Source organism: Oncorhynchus gorbuscha, linkage group LG07 (assembly GCF_021184085.1).
Source record: "Oncorhynchus gorbuscha isolate QuinsamMale2020 ecotype Even-year linkage group LG07, OgorEven_v1.0, whole genome shotgun sequence".
Lineage (NCBI taxonomy): Eukaryota > Metazoa > Chordata > Actinopteri > Salmoniformes > Salmonidae > Oncorhynchus > Oncorhynchus gorbuscha.
The window spans coordinates 67,121,312-67,145,434 of record NC_060179.1 but is presented as its reverse complement, the minus strand read 5'-3'; the positions used below and the strand labels follow the sequence as shown (position 1 = coordinate 67,145,434).

The 24,123-nt window shown below is 43.5% G+C and overlaps 1 protein-coding gene across 2 annotated transcripts in view; it reads right to left on the bottom strand.

Moving 5' to 3' along the window:
* The window catches only part of galnt2 (UDP-N-acetyl-alpha-D-galactosamine:polypeptide N-acetylgalactosaminyltransferase 2), a 105,076-nt gene continuing 80,953 nt past the window's right edge, over positions 1-24,123 (bottom strand). The window contains exons 4-16 of one of the 2 annotated variants that reach the window (XM_046357265.1): positions 15,148-15,246; positions 14,982-15,049; positions 14,378-14,443; positions 12,900-13,021; positions 11,516-11,603; positions 10,908-10,995; positions 9,789-9,892; positions 8,952-9,078; positions 7,880-7,972; positions 4,284-4,367; positions 3,893-4,037; positions 3,347-3,466; positions 1-3,036 (exon numbers count right to left, since the gene is read on the bottom strand). In XM_046357265.1, coding sequence (XP_046213221.1) covers positions 2,881-3,036; positions 3,347-3,466; positions 3,893-4,037; positions 4,284-4,367; positions 7,880-7,972; positions 8,952-9,078; positions 9,789-9,892; positions 10,908-10,995; positions 11,516-11,603; positions 12,900-13,021; positions 14,378-14,443; positions 14,982-15,049; positions 15,148-15,246 — 1,360 coding nt within the window. In that variant the 3' untranslated portion in view covers positions 1-2,880. The remainder of the gene's footprint in view (positions 3,037-3,346; positions 3,467-3,892; positions 4,038-4,283; positions 4,368-7,879; positions 7,973-8,951; positions 9,079-9,788; positions 9,893-10,907; positions 10,996-11,515; positions 11,604-12,899; positions 13,022-14,377; positions 14,444-14,981; positions 15,050-15,147; positions 15,247-24,123) is intronic. The other variant, XM_046357266.1, reaches the window with a different exon arrangement.

Here is a 24,123-nt window from a genome sequence, read left to right as displayed (position 1 = left end):
TTATATAAATGCATTTATTTAAGTTAATCATTTTTCCTCATTTAGTTGAATTTGCCATAACTATAAAACAATGAATTACAAGCGCTGTACAGTAGACCAACTCACTAGTAACTGCTGTTGCTTACAGTATGTGTATATAGACAAACGTACTGTATATACAAAGATATACACTTAAATGTTACCTCCATGCTGCCTCCCTTGCCACTGATTTGAATCAATCCAATTTTCCTACAGCAGAAAATAGAGGAACAAACCATATTCAATATCCCAAATTACAATTTCTTGTGATCAATAATTTGGTTTCAGTCATCATTTAGTCAATGCACGTCCCTCACCTAAACTTGAATCACAAATTGTATTGACAATGCAAATCAAATAAGTAAATAACTTTGGCACATTGTGCTATGTAAACATTTCATCCAATTAAAATGTGGCTGTAATTCTAAGATTTCTTTCCCTCCGTAATTCCTAGTGAACAGCAAACTTCATTTTCACACAAGTCTTACTAAAAAGGCTTTATTCAATACTTGAACAACCGTTGCCACCATGTAGACAATGTTCACACAAGCAATCCCATTTAGTACTGTAGGCCTCCCTCTAACCAGCTGAACTTTCACATTTGAATTGTTACAATTGACATGATCTCTGAAATTGTTACAATTTCAACAGTGATGTGATGGCAGACAGCTCATACCATGTGCAACTTGTCATAATCCTACACATGGGCGGTTACAACACCCCATAGTCCTGCTCACTCAGATCTCACACTCTGAACTGCAGATACTGCAGGTAAAATATGGGATGTTACCTCTATCCCCTGCTCCACACCTCTTACTGTGGGATACCTCATCTCTTTGGCATTTTTGAAATGCAATACCTCCACACAAGTTAGAGATGGGAGCTGTTGCATCTGTTTTGTCGGTGTGATGCTTGTTTCTATACCGATGGTGGTTGGAGTCTCCCTATGTATACGAAGGATTGACCAGAATGGTGTAGAACAAAGGGATATATGCATATATATAATGAGGGCTCACAAAATACAGACAGCAAATATTACTGAATAATTAGTAATTTGCTATTCTAGAATAAATTAATCTATTGAAATTGGGGGCATCCCAACCGAGACATACAATGCCATGTCAATGGATGAATCTTTGCTTTCGTAAGTCGTTATAGGCTCCTTTGGCCATCACATTAGCGGTGGGTTCTGCTGCCCCTCAGAAACTAACAGTAACGTTTAAAGTACCACATAAATCACAAGCTAATGTATTAACCCAATCAGAATACACCGGAAGCAGATGCGAGCTAAATGCACAACAATGATACTGAAATAAGAACATCTTATTGCTTTTCTCCCTTGAGTCCAGTTAACTATAGCCGAATGACCTGCCCTCCTTTAAGAAACCTGTTCACTAGCGCACAAAAACAAATTCCCCTTTACAGTATGATGGATATCAAAAAAGGCAAAGACATCATTCACAAAGCATGCGTGCAATGTCGAGACAAACAAAAGGACAGAAAAAAAGACGCTCAAGTATTGGTACAACATGCAACACAAGGCCCTCCCATGTAAATGCTGTCTTTGTCGCTTACCTCAGATGAAGTGGACTTTTCTAAAATGGCAAATCACAAAGTGACAATAAGGACTCCAATGTATACATACACTGTGTGTGAGAACATTTCAAGAACACTTCTAAGAATGAAAATGATGGTTCCAACAGTACCCTGTAATAAACTCTTTACTAATTTGTATGAGGTTGTTACCACGGTAACACGAACACTGAAAAGGGAGAAGGGGAAAAAATCAATACAGTAAGTAGATACGTTTTTACTCACAAGAGCACAGTCAAGCAACGAGTATAAAGAAATATCAGTTCAATTTACTGTGTAACTTAGTTGATTATTCTACAGTATAATTGAACAAAAATTTATTAAATGTCTGTTACAAATGAATCAATAAACTTGGGACACTACTGCTTTTGCAAAGAAAAAAATACATGAATGATAAAAAAATAAAAAAAAATGTTTTCCATCCAATTGTGATGGGAAAAAGAATGAAGAGTCGTAGCAACAAGTGCTACAATCTGATGACCCAGCAGCGATACATCCACATCCTCGACAACTCCTGGCCCCAAAAGTATCCATGAGAGACGCGTGAAGAGCACCCTTCTGATCAGACGACGCACCTTTTTACAACACGTGTGACAGGAGCAGGATGAAAATTCTGTATAATTGTGGAAGAAAAAAAATGATTTTGTTCTCTCCATCTCTTTACTGTTCACTCTGTCAGAACAGCCCACCAATCAGTAGAGAGTGTTTCAGTGAATGAACAGTGCGTAGAGTCCTTTCCCTTCTACCAGCAGGACCTTTAAGGGGCCAAACCCAACTGAAACCATACCAAAACTATCAACTTTCTTCCTGGGCCGTCTCGGTCTAGTCAGGGAACCTCTATGGAATACGTCTTTTACATTCAATAAAGATAGATTACTTGAGAGAGGGAAGAGGACAACAAAATAAGTCGCATCCATTTCAGAAACGCAGTGAACTTCAGTGGAAAGAGACATTTTAAAAGAACACGTTAAAAAAAAACAAAAAAAAACATCCAGAAAGTTAATTCCATTTCACCTGCATTAAGAAAAATAACATTCACTTTCCAAAGAGCAGGACTAAAGATGAAACACTGAGGTATATAGTTGAATGGAAAGAATCATCATCCCACTTGGTCTGTAGTTTCATATCCTTCCCTCTGTGTGTTGTGGCCCCTCCGGGGGCTTCCGTCCATCTGTCCGTAGTTGTTGCTGGGTGGCTCTAGTCTATGTGGCTCCGGGGAGGAGAGCAGGAGGTGGTGGTGGAGGAGGTGGTGGTGGGGACACTGTCTCTCTAGAGTTGGAGGTTGAGAGTGAACTTCCACTGCTGGTTGAGGTTGGGGCTGCACACCTCCACTGTCAGCCCCCCAGTGCGTGCACTGTGGCTGTCCAGGCACAGGTTGCTACCCACGTGCCGCAACTTGGAGTTGCTCTCAATCTGCTCCCATTTCTGGAGACACACGAGGTGGGGACAGGAAGGGGGAGGTTGGGACATGGGGGAAACAAGGGTGACATCAGTCACAGGTTTGTATGTACTGTGAGTACTATAATCACTAATGGTTTCAATTGACAGTGAGTTTATGGTGAATTATCTACAGTGCATATCAAAAGGGATCATCCCAATCCATCATAATCCACATTCCATGGCAAAACTAAATTAATGTTCTATTACCATGCTAACTGCCAGACTGCGGTTAGTCACTTTCATTTACTACTACTACTTTTTGATCGATCTGATCCGTGGTGCTCAGCTCGCTTACCTGTCTGCTGTCATTTTCCCTGCAGCCCTGCAGCTTGATTTGTGAGCCTGCGGTGCGGTCTACCACCGTCAGACAAAGGTCCATGTGCTTTACTGACTTGTCCTTGGTCAGCGCCCATTCCTGCGGACAAAGAGTGGGACACAGTGAATTTGCTACATTGGCACAGTTTAGGTACTCCTGAATTATTATACAGATCCACTTCTAAAGCGTTTGTCAAGTGTGAATATGTGATGTATACATGTTGTATGTTGAAAATCACACATATTTACACCAAAAGTGGCTGGACTCCCAGAATCCCCTCCTCCAGCTTAGTATATGATCAATATGTTGTGGTAAGTGGGACATCAAAATGCATTTCATCAGTATGAATCAGAGACACCCAATCAAAGCATTAGTTGACTGTCCAGTACAGTACCAACTCTTTGACATGTGCACTGTGACCCTCTGAAAAGCTGCGGCAGTAATTTATTTATAAAGTAAACCCACCTCATTGTGTTACCCAGCCCAGTGCACAGCTTGGTTATGTGTAATGGATCTGAGCAGTACCTGAGCCCTGAATGATACCTGATTTCCCCCAGCGTTGTGGCATTCGTAGACCCCCACCACTCCATCTGCAAAGTGTCCCAGCGTGTCTAAGCAGTTACCTCCCTGCTGCAGAGCGCCGAAGGCAATGTCCTGATGGTCAGGGACCCTGAAGGGCCAGACACACAGCACAAGTGAAGGGGATGTCAAATCACAAGATGTGGGTATATGCCACCCACCGCAGTCTTTCCCCTAGTTTAATTTCTAAGTGGCAAGCAGCAAAGGCCCCCAAACTCTGTTCTGCCTATATAATGGTAGGGGAAACAGTCAATAGTTATGTCTTTCCATTAAACTTTGTCCGTTTTCAAATAAATATATTGCTGGTCCACTGTGGTGGTCTGGTCTCTCTACTTACCGCAGCTCAGGGTACACGTTCTCCAGGTACCACTTGAATGGCTGGCAGCCCAACCTCTTCTTCATTTCCATTCTGCTCTGAATGCTGCCAGACACACAGAGAGGAAACCCATGACTCATCTAATTATCAGCCATCTCAGAGAGACAGACAGCCGCAGCATGACATCTGGAGACAACTGAGATCACTACTATAACTCGGTGTACTACCTGACCTTCTGGAGGTGTGACGACCCTCCCACTCTGTCTGCCGTATTCTGTCTTTGTTCTTGTTTTCTTATTAGGATGCCGGTGGGCGGAGTTGAGAGGGTCGTCAGCTACATGGGAAACACCTGGGCCAGGTGTCTCCCAGGATAAATAGACCTCTTCCACATTCATGGAGGAGACTCTCTCCATGCAGACACCCGTTGTAGATTGTGTTGTGGTTCTTGGTGGCCGTTTGTTTGTTTGCTTTGGCACCTTTCATCACCCTGCATTATCACATTCATGCATGCAAAACACTCACTTACACTACTGATTACTGATTACACACACCATTGTATATTATACTTAGTTACTTCTTTAATAAATATAGATTTTGCTACTCCTTATCTCCACGTTGTCTCCCTTTGTTACGGGCTTTGAGCCGGTTCGTGACAAGTGGGGGCTCATAGAACGTGTCACTGCACACGCAGAGAACACCTCTGGGAAACTCTGTACACTCTCATCAGGAATCCCAACAAATGACGGCTTAGTGGAAACCACTAGAGATGGAAACACAACTGGCCATACCCGCTCACCTGCTAAGTTATTCCCAAGGATAACGTCGATACCCTCAATAGGCAATGAAGGACGCACCCCCACAACAACTTCACCCTTCACCAGCCCACAATCCAACATCAGTTTATGCAATGGAACTGACAGAGTGTTCAAACCTATTCCCCTAATTAGAACACTATTCCCCGAATCAGTCTCAGCAGAAAAGGGTAACACAGACTCCAACACAAATGATTCAGAGGCACCTGTGTCTCTCAGGATCTTCACTGGCACTAGGTCTTTACTTCCTAACATAGACACAAAACCTTCTGTAATGAAAGGTAAATAGTCTGGATCAATATGGACTTTCACATTCTCCTGGGCCTGAGGAAATGAGTCAAGAATGAACTGATGTGGAACAGGTGCAGCTAACGCAGCAGGCTTAGATTTAGCGTAAGCACCCTTTGACCTGAGAAGTGGACATTCGTTTTTCCAATGACCTGAACCTTGACAGTAGTGACACTCCTGCCCAAAGTCAGCCTTACCATGGGAGTCAGGTTCAACCCTAGTTGAATAGAACTCTGCCCGAGAATCAAAGTATCTCGGTGAGCGAAGCCCAAATCTATCCGAACACCCCCACTCTTTCCGAATACGGGGTTTTGCAAAGACACTTTTGTGAGTCAACACATACTCGTCCGCCAAAACCGCAGCTTCAGCAACATTCTTTACTTTCTGTTCATTAATATAAGTGGCAATACGATCAGGAATTGTGTCCTTAAATTGCTCTAACATAATCAGATCACACAGCCCTTGGAAAGTCACAACTGCAGAGGCAGAACACCAGCGATTAAACTGTAAAGATAACTGTCGCGCAAACTCAACATGAGTCTGGTTATCGTCCCTTTTTAAAGTTCTAAATCGTTGGCGGTAAGCCTCAGGGACCAATTCATAAATCTGTAACACAGCTGTTTTAACTTTATCATAACTGGCACTGTCGTGTACACTAAGAGCTGAATATGCTTCCTGCGCTTTACCAGTCAGCACACACTGCAACATTAAAGTGCGGTCAGAATCAGGCCAACTCCTAGCGTCAGCAACCCGCTCAAACAACGAAAAGAATGTCTCGGGGTCCCTTTCATTAAACCGAGGCAATAACCGCAAGTTCCCAACAATATCAAATGTCTCTGGGGCACGACCAAAAGCGGAACTACCCCTAGGTAAATCTGGGTGACCTTCCCAAAACAAACTCTCCCCTGAGATCTTTCCTTCCCTAACCAACTCTATACGTTCTTGTTGCAACTTGATTTTAGCACGCTCCATATCTTGTTTAAATGCCAATTCCTTTTCATATTTCACACGATCATGCTCTAGCTTCTCACGATCATGCTCTAGCTTCTCACGATCATGCTCTAGCTGTAACAAAAGCAGTTCTTTCTGCTGTTCAAAAAGAAGGCTACTAGGACTAACCGATGGAATGGCCATTGTAACGTTATGGGGAGACAACAAATCCTCAGCAGAGGCTGGCCCGGTGGTAACTTCAAGAATACCACTCTCCATCAGATTGGCTTTCAATATCAACCTAATAGAATTCTTTAGACGTTTATCACTAATCTCAACCTTGTAGTGTTCCGCGACCTTCAACAGCTGTTCTTTAGTACCTAAATCTAACAATTCCTCTGATGGAGAGCGAATGAACTTATCTACATAAGACGCCATAATCACACAAAAAACAATTCTCGCTCTTCCCTTCTGCTGAGCACACCAGAACACAACCCGAGAATTGACAATCACCCTGAGCACCACAGAAGAGATGAGATATGGAGCTTCCCAAAACCTACAATAACTCAACCCTAGTCTTCGTGCAGATTTGCGGTGGGAATTTACGCACTGTAGCCCGCTGGCAAGGAAATAGAACTCCCCAGCATGCTGGCAAATTCCACCAAGCCACGGATGTGCCCCCGAGACAACTGCTCAGTCCACAGACACCACACAAAAATAACAAACATTAACCATGCCCAACATATTCCAAAAAATGAAACACGTCGCTAAACCTATCAGGGGAAAAAGGCTATAGCTCCGGGTAGCAAGTTCCACTACCCTACCCAAATCTCCCACCGAGGTACACAGCAGATTACTCACTTCAGACTGACGTCCCAACAGAAAGTAGAACAAGAGTTCAGGCTAGGCAGGGCCTGGAAACTAACCATTATACTCTCTCCAACATAGCACACAAACCAAACAAAAAAGGCAACCAATACTGGGCCGATCACACTCAAACACCATATTCAATCCAAACACGTACCTCCACGGTCTCCCAAACCAATAGTTCAAAGATCCCGGACGAGCCCCCACTTGTCACGAACCGGCTCAAAGCCCGTAACAAAGGGAGACAACGTGGAGATAAGGAGTAGCAAAATCTATATTTATTAAAGAAGTAACTAAGTATAATATACAATGGTGTGTGTAATCAGTAATCAGTAGTGTAAGTGAGTGTTTTGCATGCATGAATGTGATAATGCAGGGTGATGAAAGGTGCCAAAGCAAACAAACAAACGGCCACCAAGAACCACAACACAATCTACAACGGGTGTCTGCATGGAGAGAGTCTCCTCCATGAATGTGGAAGAGGTCTATTTATCCTGGGAGACACCTGGCCCAGGTGTTTCCCATGTAGCTGACGACCCTCTCAACTCCGCCCACCGGCATCCTAATAAGAAAACAAGAACAAAGACAGAATACGGCAGACAGAGTGGGAGGGTCGTCACAGAGGTGTCAGAAAAAGGGAAATGTTGATATTCTATACAAGCTCAGCAGGGAAGTCTGTGATGCCATCATGGGAAGAACGGTGTCTGAAAGGACACTTACTTGCCATAGGGCACGTTTCGGGCCGAGGGCACAGCGGCGTAGTAGAAGTTCTTAAACTCGTCCATCCACACCTCTGCTGCTCGCCTTGTGTTCCTGTGGACGGACAGACACCACGTTAGAATACTTACAAAAATGTGTCCTTCCTGTCCTTGAAATAGTCACTGATCAGACCATTTCATGGTACAGTAGCCTAAAAAACTATAGGCAATCTTATAGAACCTCTACTTGGACCTATTCATTTGATCATATCTATTATTTCTTCAATGAAGGATGCCTGTCAAAATAATTTGAACAGGGCAAGAGAAAGTGATGAGGCGGTTCAGGCTTCAGAAAACACAGGAGGAGAGTGACAGTCCTCGACTGTTTTGAGAAAAGAGCACACATCCTAAGACTTGGCAATCTGTGGGGTTTCCAGTGCTGCGTGACAGACTGGCAGTGAAGGAACGTTCACTCACTCTCATCGCAATGATGAATCACCCTCATGTGATGCATACTTGAACAGTGTTGACACTGCAGGGGTGAAGCCAAGATGAGAGCAGAGCTGAGGCTTCTGCTCTGACTGCGCCTCTATTTTAATGACTGCAGCTCAGCTAGACTTAAACAGCAGGTATTATGATGTGAATTTCAGAGGAATGAAACAGACCCTCTATGGGCTACAACCGCAAGTTATGTCATTTGGCTAGCAGGTATTCACCCCGCCGCCTCAGCTTGAATTTCATTGGATCTTTGAGAATGGTAAAGGGGAAAATAAGGGCAAAAAATAAGGGTAAAAAAGGTATAAAAGTATAACTCAATTGCCAGTTGTTAGCCTGTACAGTGGGTATTCTTTATGACTCATATTTCAAAACCCTAATGTACCGTCACTCTGGTGGGTTGTTATATACCCATACGTAGAATGTATGCACACATGACTGTAAGTCGCTTTGGATAAAAGCGTCTGCTAAATGGCATATATTATTATTATTATTATTATTATATGACAGTATGTAGAATAGGTTTTTACACATATTGGACCGAAGAGGGCAGACTTTAGCCAAGTCTAAATCACATCACAGGGACAATCAATAGTCACCTAGCAAACACGGTGCCACTGCCCCCAGGAAAGGTATATGGGTGCTGCTTCCTGAAGACGTGTCCCACTCGACTGCAGGGAATGATCTCTAGACTGCCGCCACACTGCCACACGCGGAAAGAGATCTCTGCAATGTCCAAACACAAAACACACATATTAATATAACGGTTTATGACAAGGTTTTAGAGTTACATTTCATTGTGATATAACTTCCCACGGTTGGTACCTTCAATGTCAATATTTGGTATTAGGATCCCCATTAGCTGTTGCAAAAGCAGCAGCTACTCTTCCTGGGGTCCACACAAAACATGAAACATGGCATTATACAGAACATTAATAGACAAGAACAGAACTACATACATTTGTTTTTTAAAGACACACGTAGCCTACATATCACTACATCCCCACAAACTATCTAGGTCAAATAGGGGAGAGGTGTTGTGAGGATGCTTTATCAGTTTAAAAAAAACTTGGTTTACTGATTATTTGAGCAATAGTAGATGGATCAGAGTTCCATGCAATAAGGGCTCTATATAATACTATACACTTTTTTGAATTTGTTCTGGATTTGGGGACTGAAAAGACCCCTGGTGGCATGTCAGGTGGATTAAGTGTGTGTCAGAGCTGTGTGTAAATTAACTATGCAATCAATTTGGGATCAACACATTCTTTCTTATAAAAAGAAGAAGTGATGCAGTCCAACTCAACTCTTGGTTGACATATGGACATCATAAACCAATCCAACAAAAGGTAGCGTGGGGCACACTTCCTCTCCCATTCCCCAGGCACACAATGTCAAACAAGCTCAAGCGTTCCTAGTGTTCTGTGTCCTATTACCTAGATTCTCTCCGCCCCACACATCCATCATCATGTCGTACTTCCCCAGCAACTCAAAGTAGTCCTTGTCCATGACAAAGAGTCCGCCGGCAATCATGGGAGTCCTGAGAAAGAGGTAGGACCGAAAGTACAGTTCGTCAGGGTCATGAGACAAAACTGTGAGACAGACTAAGCAAAGTCAAGCCAAGTTTAGCTCTCCTACAGTCCTCTCATCAGCATGTGATGCACAGAGCCTGGCCCTGTAACCTGGCAGCAGCAGGGGATGTGGTGTCCTGTCCTCTGGCTGTCTGGAGGGAAGAATACACCACTTCTGCTCAGAGGCCATTTTGTTTTCAAAAGGAAGAAAAACATAATGAGCATCTTGAACTAGTCTGCTGTTGTTCTCTCTTAAATGAACTTTTGGGAAATCCATGGCTCTAGTGGAAGATTTCAGACAAAACAAATTATGAAAAATGACTTGTCACCCTTTGGGTTAATTACCATCACCTAGCGAATAGGAACAAAAATGCATTTTAGGAAATTAAGGGCCAAATTCAAATTCTAGCCTTTGGATATCGATTAAATGCTGCCCTCTGTTGGTAAACCATGGTTCACTGAGAGAATGCATCTGACATTGGGTTACTTAGTTAAACAATCATTTCTGTGAGCTCATATTGATTGAACGAATCAACGTTTTTGCCCTCTCTTCTGATCTACAAGTGATAGGCTTGCAGGAAAATAGGTCAATGTACTAAATCTATCCTTTAACAGCAATATCCCCATTAAATCTCTTCTCCCTTATCACCATACACAGTTTAAGACAAAGCTGGGAGAGATGATACGAACATCTTTAATCACCTATGCCTTTGTTTACTGCACTCGCCGATGTCATACGGCACCGTAGATGTCAGGGACAAAACAGGACTTAGAGGCTCAAAGGCTCCGGGTCTTTTTGAGGAGCATCGGTCCGTATTCCCCAGAGTGCTCAGTTCTGACGCTGCACACTGATACTGACATCTAATGCTGCCAACCTCAGCATCTCCTCCAGCAGGCCCAGATGCGTAGCTATGAATTATTAGTAGAGGTGAGGTTGGCAGGAAAGGGCAGCATAAAGAACAGAAAGAGCAGAGGGTGGCTTACTTGATTGGAGCAGTGGGGTTTCCTTGACGTGCCCTCCTCTGCTCCAGGGTCATATAGTCCCACTTGAAGACCAGGTTCCAATCAAATCCTAGAGGTGGAAAAACACACACACCAGGTACAGATTAGGTTTCAAGTGATTTCAAGTGAATAAGAGTTGAATCATTTTGACAACAAGAAAAAGCGACGCTGGTTGTCAGATGTGATTGTATTCCTACTAAAACTTATATAACACAATGCCTATCTGATAGATATCATATCTGTGGCATTCCCTCTATTTTCTTATGGCTGTACATAACACTTCTCATAAACCGTATAGAATACACAACGACACCGTGCTTATGTTATCTGCCTATATCCTTGGACGAATCAATCAAATAGCTTCCATTCCAAAGGGCATTCCCATTTTCAAGATTTATCATGTACTTATTATCTTCTTTGCTTTCACACACATGCGCAGACACAGCCAGCCACACACACCAAAAAACCTAGACATCTTTGGCAGAAGGTGACTTTGGGCACCGAGTGGAAAACTGCAGTGTGATTTTCCTAAAGGCCAACCTGCCCTAGAGAGGAAATGAAAGCTGCTGGCATAGATGAGTGGGATTTACCTCCTTTGAGATCGGCCGAGGCACCTACGTACTGGAAGTTGTCCATGTTGATGACGTCAATGATGGGTGAAACAACTCGCGTTTTGTCCTGTTGGAGAAGTAAAGAGAGATTAAGATGGGACACAAAGATCCAGAGTGTTCCACTAGATTTTCCTACATTATTTTCCAGGCGGTCCACAAAGACTCCCAACATCCAGGCCCCTCTGCCACCAAAACTGTTCATTTTAACCAAAAGAAGCCACAAAGTATGTTATGGGGTGGGCATGGGGGCAACAGAGGTAGGGTAGGTGGGCTCTCAATTCAAACCAATTGAGAGACTGTCCACTGGATCTGAATTCAGCATTACTGAAGGACTGAAATATTCAGTAAAACTACTGCATAATTTCAATCCAGACACTCGATAAAAGCTATAACAAAGTTAGTCCAAAACAGATCTACGGCGAGTCAAATGTTTGCCCAAATTTGTACTTAAATATATAAGCCTAACGCAGCCAGAACACAAATAGATTTCCAAAAGGGAAGTGGATGATTTGCTGAGAGTGACATAATCAGATGGATTGAATCATTGCAGAGCTATTCCAAGTCTTTTGTTGGAACAACAGAACTACAGTAGTGACAGTGTTCCATGGAAGATTGGTCAAACCAATGGTGAGTTAGAGCTCATTAAATCATATTACTTCATTTTTCCTAAACTGTGTTCAGACCCGACAGCAGTAAACAAGTGTTGAAGCCAAGTGAACACAGTAAAAAAATCATGGAAAACTCAAGAGGGGTTGAAAGGCTGTGTTATTCTGTTTGTTTGCAAGCGCGTGTGTGTGTCTTTGTGTGTGTGTGTGTGTGTCTTTGAACTGTCCTTGCTGGGCAGGTGCCCAACAGGATGCACGTCCTGGTGCAATGCACTTGTTTGCTAGCGGAGGGTGCGGCAGCTCCTCCCCACAACTGAGTGACACGTACAGTAGGTAATACTCTTGAAGCTTGTCGATATTGCATTCTTTAGCAACTAGTCATGTTTACCCTACCAGGCTGAACCCCAAACTGTCCCTCTGTCTGTGTATCCATTTAAGAACCTTGAGTGTGTCTAACGTTACCTGTGCTCGTCTCAGCCCCTCTGAATCACCAATGTCTGTCAGTGTGTTTATCCATCAGTGTGTCTGGCTGTCTGTCCGTCCGTCAGTCATTGTGGGTGTCCGTCCGTCCGTCCGTCCGTCTGTCTGTCTACCTGCCCCCTGCCAGTGTCTGCATGTCTTTGTGTCTGTCTTCCTGCCTGTCTGAGAAATCTCCAGGTGCGTTCTCCTCTCTCTGCCAACACAACAACTCAACAGATCAGCGCAGTGAGCAGCACTCAATGTCAGGTGTGTGTTCTGTGACTGTGGGACACACTGACCTCAGCCACTCTCTCCAGCAGCGGTTCCAGCCAGTGTTCGTTACACTCGCAATGGCTGTCCAGGAAGGTGAGAACACTGGCAGTGGCTGCGTCGGCCCCCCTCACCCGAGATCTCATCAGACCTGTGGAGGTGTCAACAACATGATGTAATCTACAAATACACAATGGGCTATTCATGTGTGCGAGGCTCTAACTTCTTTATCTAAGTATACTTATTGCCCAACACCGGTTCTCTGAAGTTTGGGATGTGCATATCACCAAAATATGGTTAAATTATTAAAGTGATAGCTGCAATGAGTGTACAAAACATTAGGAACACCTGCTCTTTCCTTGACATCGTCTGAACAGGTGAAAGCTATGATCCCTTATTGATGTCCTTCTGTAGCTCAGTTGGTAGAGCATGGCGCTTGTAACGCCAGGGTAGTGGGTTCGATCCCCGGGACCACCCATACGTAGAATGTATGCACACATGACTGTAAGTCGCTTTGGATAAAAGCGTCTGCTAAATGGCATATATTATTATTATTATATTATGTCACTTGATCTATCCAGTGAAGATGAATTGGAGGAGAATGATTTTTAAACCTAGAGACAATTGAGACATGGATTGTGTATGTGTGCCATTCAGAGGGTTAATGGACAAGACAAAAGATTGCATTTGAACGGGGTATGCTGGGTTTTTCACGTTCAACAGTTTCCTGTGTGTATCAAGAATGGTCCACCACCCAAAGGACATCCAGACAACTTGACACAACTGTGGGAAGCATTGGAGTCAACATGAGCCAGCATCCCTGTGGAATGCTTGACACCTTGTAGAGTCCATGCTCTGACAAATTGAAGCTGTTCTGAGGGCGCAAAAAGGGGGGTGTAACTCCATATTAAGAAGGTGTTCTTAATGTTTTGTAAACTCAGTGTATTTAATTAGTAAGTTTTAATGGACTTCTGAAGTCATCTAGTATCTTTGCTGAAGTGCTAGCTCATATTAACTTTCTTTGATCCCGGGTTCGATAATTAAATTCATGCTTAATTGGTTGAAGGGGCAGTGTGCGATTGTGGAGTTGTAAATGAGGTAATCAGTTTTGCAGAGATAGCGATAATGAACAGAGGACTGCAGCCAGGTATTTTTTGGCCCAATGTTCTTTCTATTGGACAGCACATAAAGCCCTTTTCAAAAATATACTCTGCTTGTTACAAACTCTTCATTGTTCTGGAGTGTATATTTTCTCCCCGTTAGCCCCTATAAACCTGTTCAGTGCTTTTCATGAGAATTGCCCTAACAATCAGGACTCTGTTTTAAACTCAATCCTTTCTTAGCCCAAATAATATTTCTCTGCTTTTACAACTGGCAAATCACTGATTAAGGTACATGCAGCGTTGGACAAGGTCAATAAAAATGGGATTCAAATACTATGATGAATGAAGCCTGACCACACATTTCCAACTAACAGTTTTATTCCTTTTCCCATTTGTCCACTCACCTTCTCGGCGATCATTTCGAAGAACCCGGATCTTCTCAATTTTACCCAACAAGGCTCCATCCTCCGCTGAACCACGAGACACCAAAGGTTATTAAAATAAACCAACTATATACATGTCAAAGAAACATCTATATAGGCCTTGTAATGGGTTTATGAAGACTTCATTCAGTTCTGTATCATATAAGAGGGACCAAAGGTTTACGCAGTGGCCCAGACACTGACGGACAACAACTCTAGAACGACTCAAATATCAAAGTAGCTTCAATCTATCTCAAAACACTTTAATGTGCAACAAGAGACCTTGATGAAAACTATAGAGGGAAATAAAAAAACATATGATAGGCGTGATGTCTGTTAAAGTGTCTGGAGTGCACAGCCATCAAAGCTCAAGCAAGAGGCATGTGCCCTTAGGTTCGGGGGTCACCCAGAGTTGAGAGGGAGGGAGGCTCAACAATGGTTCAGGACAGGGGCTTTAGTTTACAGACTGGGTGGTGGGGGAGAGAAGGGCCTGGAACCTCTAAACCAGTGCCAGTACTGATCCAGAGTGACAGAGGCACAGGGCAAAAGAGAGAGAGTTAAGGCCACTCATCAAACAGAAACTCACGGTTGTCGCTGTAATCGTCCACCAGGATAATCTCCTTGACAAGGTGTGGGGGACTCTTCTTAAGAACACTGGAGGGGGAGGGAGGGAGAGGAGAGTGTTAGACATGGGTTATTATCTCCAGGCCTAGCCTGTGTGTGCGTGCGTGTGTGTGTGTGTGTGCACTCACCTGACTACGGTGCGGAGCAGAGCTGAGCGGGCCTCATTGTGGAAGGTAATGACCACACTCGAAGCAGGCAGCTCAGTCTTCCACTGTTTATGCCGGCAGCTGAAGGAGACAGGAAAACACGCAAATTCATTAGGGCACTGAAAACACACTCAATGGCCAAAAAGGACCAATTATCTACCTTTAAACAAGATTTTAAAATTAGCTGGTGTTGTGTGCTCCAACACGCTGGCTGAATAACTTTAGCTTTTGGAGTTTAAATCTCTGGACCCAGACCAATGTATTCGATCTGTATCCTACATAAAAATAGGCTCTATTTTGCACACACTCTTGTGACGGTTTGGTGAAGATGTGATCGACAGCAAGTCTTGCTTGCTTAAGCAATGGAGGCTCAGACAAGCCCCTTGAGATTTCAATATGACGGAGATGGGCTAATCCGCTAGAGTCCAGTCACCAGCAGCTTCGGCTTTGAGTATGGGTGAGAGCATAAGAGGTTCCCCAAGTCAAACCCATCGACACAGAGACTGCCCATGACGAGCCTCCTTGGAGAGAAGATGGAGAAATGGAGGGACAAGAGTAAGGCTTTGACGTCAATCAATGCTTCCTAAAGGAGTTACAAGACAAGACAAGACACGACACGACTCTCCCTTAGCAGGAATCACTCCAGGCAAAAAATAGCTGCTCATAGTTCCCAGAGCAGAGGTCAACTATGGGAGTAGTGCACATAGTACAGAGCACAGCAAGTACTGTATCATCCGTGCCAAGAAAAATACTCAAATACTGAAAATACTCCGTGTATTTTCAAATACAAATATATAAAAATACCCCAAGCATTTGAACCCAGGTCTGGTTGGTCTTAGGAGTATTAGACATTTATTTGGAAAAAAGTAAGCTATTTGAAAATAGAAGGTGAATTGGACACGTCACTTGAAAATACTAAAATATACAGAAAATAAGTATTTCAAATATAAATACTTAAATTCCTAACCCACATTACTGTTAGGACTGCATTCGCATTAAAGTCAATGCTGAAGGCTGCTTCTCTGTTTTTCAAATGGATCTAAACCAGTCTAGTAAACCATCCCAGGCTTAACCAAGCCCTTGACACCGTCTTGCTGTACCATCGAAAAAAACTGTGGCACTCCCTTTTCATTGCACAGACAACAATTAGGCTTCATACTTCATGTATGGCATGTAATGTAGGTCCCTCTGAGCTATGTAATTAAAATGAGGTGTCAGTAACAAGATACTGTAGGGAGGGGATATAAAAGACAAGCACAAATGAAAAACAAGCACAGCTGATGAGTTGCTTTGTATAGTCTACTGCCTGGTCCTTTGGTGGCCTCACGTGCAGGCCGTTCAGCGCCTCAATGTAACTGGCGCACCTCCCTCATTAAATATGTATCCGGCAGTGTACACTGAGAACGCTTCATTAGCATTGGAGAGAGTGGCCAAAACGGCAGACCGCGGTTACCGAGTCCACGCTGGGTCGACAACAGACAATACATAAAACATTCCAATTAAGACCTGCGGCCTCCATGTCTCCTGCCATCCAAGTTAATGGTATGTCTGAAGATTAAAGAAGCCAAGCAATTTAAACTGGTCAACAACAAAAAAAAGGACACAGAAATAAAAGGCATCTGTTGTGACAAGAATCAGAGGAGGCGGAATCTCTCATCTAAGTGTTCAATGGTGCTGGGCAGACAGCTGCAGGCAGTGCAGAGACAGGAAAGATGGTGCCGTATTGTATGGCTGTCATCTTGCGAGCTCGGACCCAACTTTGCTATTTTGTGATACTCCTGGCGTTTACCATTACTTTTTTTCCACAACATGTATCTCATCTGCCGTGGTCTCTTTGTGTAATTCCGACTCAATTTTCAGGCTATCCAAGAGGAAACGCTGGCGAAAGAAAGGCAAGAGAGGGTGAGCCCTGGCAAGGTGAAGGCTATCCAACTCGATGGATTCTCCATTCCCCCGAGTGGACAGGACATCGGATTCAGGGAAATTGAGAGGGGGAGTGGTATGCTTCTTCATCTACAGCAAATGGTGTGCCGACTTTAGCGCAATGGAAGTCTCGACCCATTGTTCACCTATCTTTGAATACCTGATCGTCAAATGCCACCCCTTTTACCTCCACAGAAAGTTTTCATTTGTTATAGTGACTGCTATATATATATATATATATATGTAATGTATATATATGCACACAGTGGGGCAAAAAAGTATTTAGTCAGCCACCAATTGTGCAAGTTCTCCCACTTAAAAAGATGAGAGAGGCATGTAATTTTCATCATAGGTACACTTCAACTATGACAGACAAAATGAGAAGAAAAAAAAATGAAAATCACATTGTAGCGCACCCATGAAGAGATGAGTCTTCAAGTATGTCTCTCACATGGGTAGGCAGACCATTCCATAAAATGGACCAAATCAGAGAGATAGGGACAATTAGGATCTTGTGACCAGCCCATGTCATGCTTTGTAGGTTAGCAATAAAACCTTGAAATCAGCCCTTGCATTGACAGGAAGCCAGTGTAGGGAGGCTAGCACTGGAGTAATATGATCAAATCTTTTGGTTCTAGTCAGGATTCTAGCAGCCGTTTTTAGCACTAACTGAAGTTTATTTAGTGCTTTATCCGGGTAGCCGGAAAGTAGAGCATTGCAGTAGTCTAACCTAGAAGTGACATAAGCATGGATTAATTTTTCTGCATCATTTTTGGACAGAAAGTTTCTGATTTTTGCAATGTTACGTAGATGGGGAAAAAGCTGTCCTTGAAACAGTCTTGATATGTTCTTCAAAAGAGAGATCAGGGTCCAGAGTAACGCCGAGGTCCTTCACAGTTTTATTTGAGACGACTGTACAACCATTAAGATTAATTGTCAGATTCAACAGAAGATCTCTTTGTTTCTTGGGACAAGCATCTCTGTTTTGTCCGAGTTTAAAAGTAGAAAGTTTGCAGCCATCCACTTCCTTATGTCTGAAACACATGCTTCTAGCGAGGGCAATTTTGGGGCTTCACCATGTTTCATTGAAATGTACAGCTGTGTGTCATCCGCATAGCAGTGAAAGTTAACATTATGTTTTCGAATGACATCCCCAAGAGGTAAAATATATAGTGAAAACAATAGTGGTCCTAAAACGGAACCTTGAGGAACACTGAAATGTACAGTTGATTTGTCAGAGGACAAACCATTCACAGAGACAAACTGATATCTTTCCGACAGATAAGATCTAAATCAGGCCAGAACATGTCCGTGTAGACCAATTTGTATGTATGCATTTACATGCACACATATATACATACATACATAAATACATACATCAAGACGAGAAAATCAACAACCTGGCACTATAAGGCTATAAACAAGAACTGCAACTGCTTTCCTTTTTGAGGCTAAATAAACAAATAAATAAATATCCATGCAACTGCTTTCCTTTTTGTTGGTGATTTTAATTCTACGTCATTAAGACTTGTAATGCCCAACTTCCATCAACACGTCTTCTTCGCCACTAGGGATGATAAAGTCCTAGACTACAAGCAAGCATACAAGATCCTCCCTCATCTTGAAAATGAGAAATGGTCCTCCAAATGGTCCTCTTTTACTCGCATGCCAACTGTTTCAGCCAGGCACTGGGAGAACGCAACTCAATTCTCAGTGAAGAAGACATGAAACTTTCAAAGACACTGGCCTAATCCTGCAGTGTCCTGGAAACCAATATGCACAATAAAGATTGTTTTCCCCCGAATCATATCAGTCAGAACCACGTTAATGTCAATTACAGAGGAAACCTATCCCTGGTTCAAATACACTGACGACTACAGACATATATGGTGAACCGGCGTAGATTTAACCCTCACATACTTCAACCCACACACACAGTGAGAGGAGCCAAGCTGGTGAAGCAAACCAATCAATGTGCCACCCCCTGGCACTGATATCCAGCAACTATGTATACAGAGACCTCAGCATTAAATAACTTTCACCGGAGCACATACTGTGAACCTGGCACATTGACAGGTGAGAGATACAATTCAATCCCCTCCTAGAAGTTACAGCTCTCTACAGACACATGGGAAATTAAATCAGCATGCGGTACCTCTGGAGTAAACAAATCAATCACTGTGAATTCTTCCCCATTTCCTTTTTAAGACTAACAGGACAGGGTGAAAGCTGAAAACAGGGCATTTGGGAGAAATCACAGATGAGTGTGCTGTTGTTGTAGCACTCATTGCAATACTCATCCACATAACAACAGAGGAGAGAAGAGAAAAGGCTGAAATATCGATGTTCACATTCAGCCTGGTTTCTGATTACTAATATTTCAGTCTGGTTCCTGATGACTGCAATATTGGCAGGAGATGTGACCCTGCATTCCATTTGGAGAACTTTCCTGCAGACGTACTGACCACAGCCAGAAGCACGCGTCAGTTGCTGAACTGCAACTCCTGACAAAGTATGGGCAGACTTGTTAGAAGAAGCAATAGGAAGCCTGTGCTGGGACACAGACATCCCTGACAAGACTTCCTGCATACCTGCCCCAGTCATAAAACACAGACCTATGTACAGTATGGTGGAGTGGCTAAATGCTTAATGTATTACACATTTTTTTTAATATTTTTTTAATCCGTTATTTTACCAGGTAAGTTGACTGAGAACACGTTCTCATTTGCAGCAACGACCTGGGGAATAGTTACAGGGGAGAGGAAGGGGATTAATGAGCCAATTGTAAACATGAATGAGATAGTCACATCCTACAACTTCGAGAGCATATTTTAGGTACTTTGCAGAGACAGAGTTGAGTAACTTCCAGCTCTTTAGCTCGTGGGACCCACAGACGATAACGAGAGATGGTGAACTCTGTGTTAGCTAAGAACACCACAGGCCTCCCCAAGCCGTTACTTACTGGTGACTTAAGTAATACTATAGTGCTTTCCCTAGTGATTCCAAAATCTGTATGTAAATTTGATATTTTACATTAATTCTGAGAACACCATCTAATGTAAGAAGCACAATTTACTTATTTTTTGGACTGGAATGTATTTGTCCTGCAGCTTCAGGAACGACCGTAATCAAGCTACTGATTAATCTAGAACATGCGGGGACAAGAATGTTTGTCCAAGTCCAGCAAAAATGTCATGAGAAATGAACAGGAAAATAATGATTATGCAAGAAAATAATGATTAAACCTGTGGATGGTTAAAAATGGCCATTTTATATTTGTTACTGTCAACTGAATGATTGCCCAAAATTCCAAATACATATGCAGGTACAGTATGAGCAGTTGTCTAGATTCTAGAGGCAACTGCTTTGAGTGACACACAAATACCATAATCATTTTTTTGAATAATCAGGCTTTAATTGCAGACGGCAATGACTTATAAATATGTATCGACTTCCAGAGATGTTTGTTTTGTTTACCGCACAGTGCCCACCCACTATTATATTTGCATCAGCCAGATGGGAAAGCGGGAGAAAGTGTTTTCACAGAGTGGCAGAAATGCTGACCTCAATATATTAATTTGTGGCCACTGAAGAACACTGCTGTCAACATGACCCACGAGCATCGACGGTAGAGAATATTTATCAGATGTTATATTTGAGCTAAATCAAAATGTTGTAGCTCAATAAACATTGCTTCAATGCCTGCTACATCTGGCCAATGTCATATTTGGTCCATGCTATGTAAAGTATCAGAAAAATAACACGAAAACCTGCCAGGAATCAGTGGTGTAATCTTATCAACATACACAAGTCCTATACCAGACACCATGTTTCCATTTACAAGGAGTAGCAGACGTTTCAATCCACCGCTGAAGCCCAAAACAACAACTCTTTGACTTTCTCATGACATATGGATTTGGCCCTCCTGTCCTCCTGTCCTCCTGTCCTGGGCAGGGATAGTGCTCTAGGTCCCGGGGAGCACAGGGGGGGGAGAGACCACAGGATAATCAATTGTACCTTTGAGCACCACTCCTTGGGCTGACATGAGGGCACCAATGTGGAGCAGGGGCGACTCCTGGGCCACCAGAAAACATTGATCAGAATGCCAGAGAGGGAAAGCCACATTGTTACAGCCACCGACCGCTCCCTCTCATTAGCAATCCAACACATTGGCTTCTGTGCTCCCCCACTCTTCTACAACCCGTCCTTTGTCAAATTGTATCCACTTTGATGGATCATCCTGCCCCTTGCCACCCCTTCACTCTCTTCAATATTTTCTGTGTCCCACGGGGCCAAAAGGCCTCAACATCAGAATACCCAAAGCAGTGGCAGATGACTGGGCATCAGATATAAAACGGTAAAGGGCACTTCCAGTTCAATATGATATTGCATTATTGGGGAAGTCCCTGGGCACCTGCCTTAGTCACAGCCATTTGACTCAAAAACCAACCCCCTTGGCCATGTACACCCTCCCAAAGAGATAAAGAATCCATTACACACATGAAGATAAATCTCATGCTAATTTGCTTTGTATAGTCCGGAATTCAAACATTATGGAAATCCGAGGGTATAAGAGAGAGGCTACAGAGGTTTCCCGGTGCAAATAAAAAAGCAGGGATTCTCTTAACTGGATGACAAGAGTGAGATGAATATGTTAAACTGACAGGGATAATGGACGAAGCTCTTTCAGAGTAGGATTCCTGTTATCTGAAGGTTCTCTCTGGAGTATCTATCTAAGCTCTATTGACCTGGCCCACCCAGAGACATAAATCAAGCAGGACATTGACATCTTTGGACCACAACTAAGTGATAATGCCCTCGAAGCCGGTGTTTGGAAGATATATTGGCACGGGTGTTGTTAGGCCCAAGACGAAATCGAGGGTCGGCAAACCGTGCAAATATATCCTCCAAACACCGGCTTCGAGGGAATTATCACTTTTATACAACGGGTTACCAACATATTCAAATAATGATTGACATATTTTCATAAAAAATATTATTTTGATTAATTTATTTCATACTATTTCATCCTTCCACAAGATATAGTCTCGACACAAATCTAGGGTTGCTACCTAAGCCAGCTGCTCGTCCATTCGGTCCGGCTGCCAGAGACGCGACCCAGCCGTTTGTTCTAAATGTTCTGTTGCCATACTGGCTGCAAATGTTCTTATTCCTTACTTGCTAGCAACTTACAGTCACATCAAACAGTGCAGCCAGAATAAGAGCAAAGTAGCTGTTACTCTGTTATTTGCGTTCATTGTAACCGGGATCTAATCTGAAAACAAGACTCCCTAAATTCTATCAGCATAATGATTGTGCTACCAGGGCTGGATCATTGTTATTCTAATTTCCACGACGCATATAAGGCCCTCCCCCGCCCTCCTTTTGGAAAAGCTAACCACGACTCCATTTTGTTGCTCCTAGCCTATAGACAGAGACTAAAACAGGAAGCTCTCCTTCACTGCGTCCAACGTGAATAAAAACCCTCGCGAGGCTTCAGGCCCAGACGGCATCCCCAGCCGCGTCCTCAGAGCATGCGCAGACCAGCTTGCTGGTGTGTTTACGGACATATTCAATCAATCCTTATCCCAGTCTGCTGTTCCCACATGCTTCAAGAGGGCCACCATTGTTTCTGTTCCCAAGACAGCTAAGGATAACTGAGCTAAACGACTATTGCCCCGTAGCACTCACTTCCGTCATCATGAAGTGCTTTGAGAGACTAGTCAAGGACCATATCACCTCCACCCTACCCAACACCCTAGACCCATTCCAATTTGCTTAGCGCCCCAATAGGTCCACAGACGACGCAATCACAACCACACTGCCCTAACCCATCTGGACAAAAGGAGAACCTATGTGAGAATGCTGTTCATCGACTACAGCTCAGCATGTAACACCATAGTACTCTCCAAACTCATCATCAAGCTCGAGAACCTGGGTCTCGACCCCGCCCTGTGCAACTGGGTACTGGACTTCCTGACGGGCCGCTCCCAGGTGGTGAGGGTAGGTAACAACATCTCCACCCTACTGATCCTCAACACTGGGGCCCTACAAGGGTGCGTTCTGAGCCCTCTCCTGTAATCCCTGTTCACCCATGACTGCTTGTCCATGCACGCCTCCAACTCAATCATGAAGTTTGCAGACGACACTACAGTGGTAGGCTTGATTACCAACAATGACGAGACGGCCTACAGGGAGAAGGTGAGGGCCCTTGGAGTGTGGTGTCAGGAAAATAACCTCACAATCAACGTCAACAGAACAAAGGAGATGATCGTGGACTTCAGGAAACAGCAGAGGGAGCACCCCCCTATCCACATCACCGGGACAGTAGTAGAGAGGGTAAGTTAAGTTCCTCGGCGTACACATCACGGACAAACTGAACTGGTCCACCCACACAGACAGCGTGGTGAAGAAGAACAACCTCAGGAGGCTGAAGAAATTCGCTTTGTCACCAAAAGCACTCAAACTTTTACAGATGCACAATCCAGAGCATCCTGTCGGGCTGTATCTCCAGAGAGTAGTGAGATCTGCACAACGCATCACCGGAGGCACTACCTGCCCTCCAGGACACCAACACCACCCGATGTCACAGGAAGGCCATAAAGATCATCAAGGAAAACAACCACCCAGCCACTGCCTGTTCACCCTGCTATCATCCAGAAGGCGAGGTCTGCACGATGCATCAAAGCTGGGCCCGAGAGACAGAAAAACAGCTTCTATCTCAAGGCCATCAGACTGTTTTACCTTTATTTAACTAAGCAAGTCAGTTAAGAACAAATTCTTATTTTCAATGACGGCCTAGGAACAGTGGGTTAACTGCCTGTTCAGGGGCAGAACGACAGATTTGTATCTTATCAGCTCGGGGGTTTGAACTTGCAACCTTCCGGTTACTAGTCCAACGCTCTAACCACTAGGCTACCCTGCCGCCCCTAAGTACAGCCAACTAGCGCAAAAACAATATGGCGATATTGTTAAAGCGATAGGATATATTGTCAAAAATCACTATAAAGCCGTTTGGAATGGATATACAGTAGA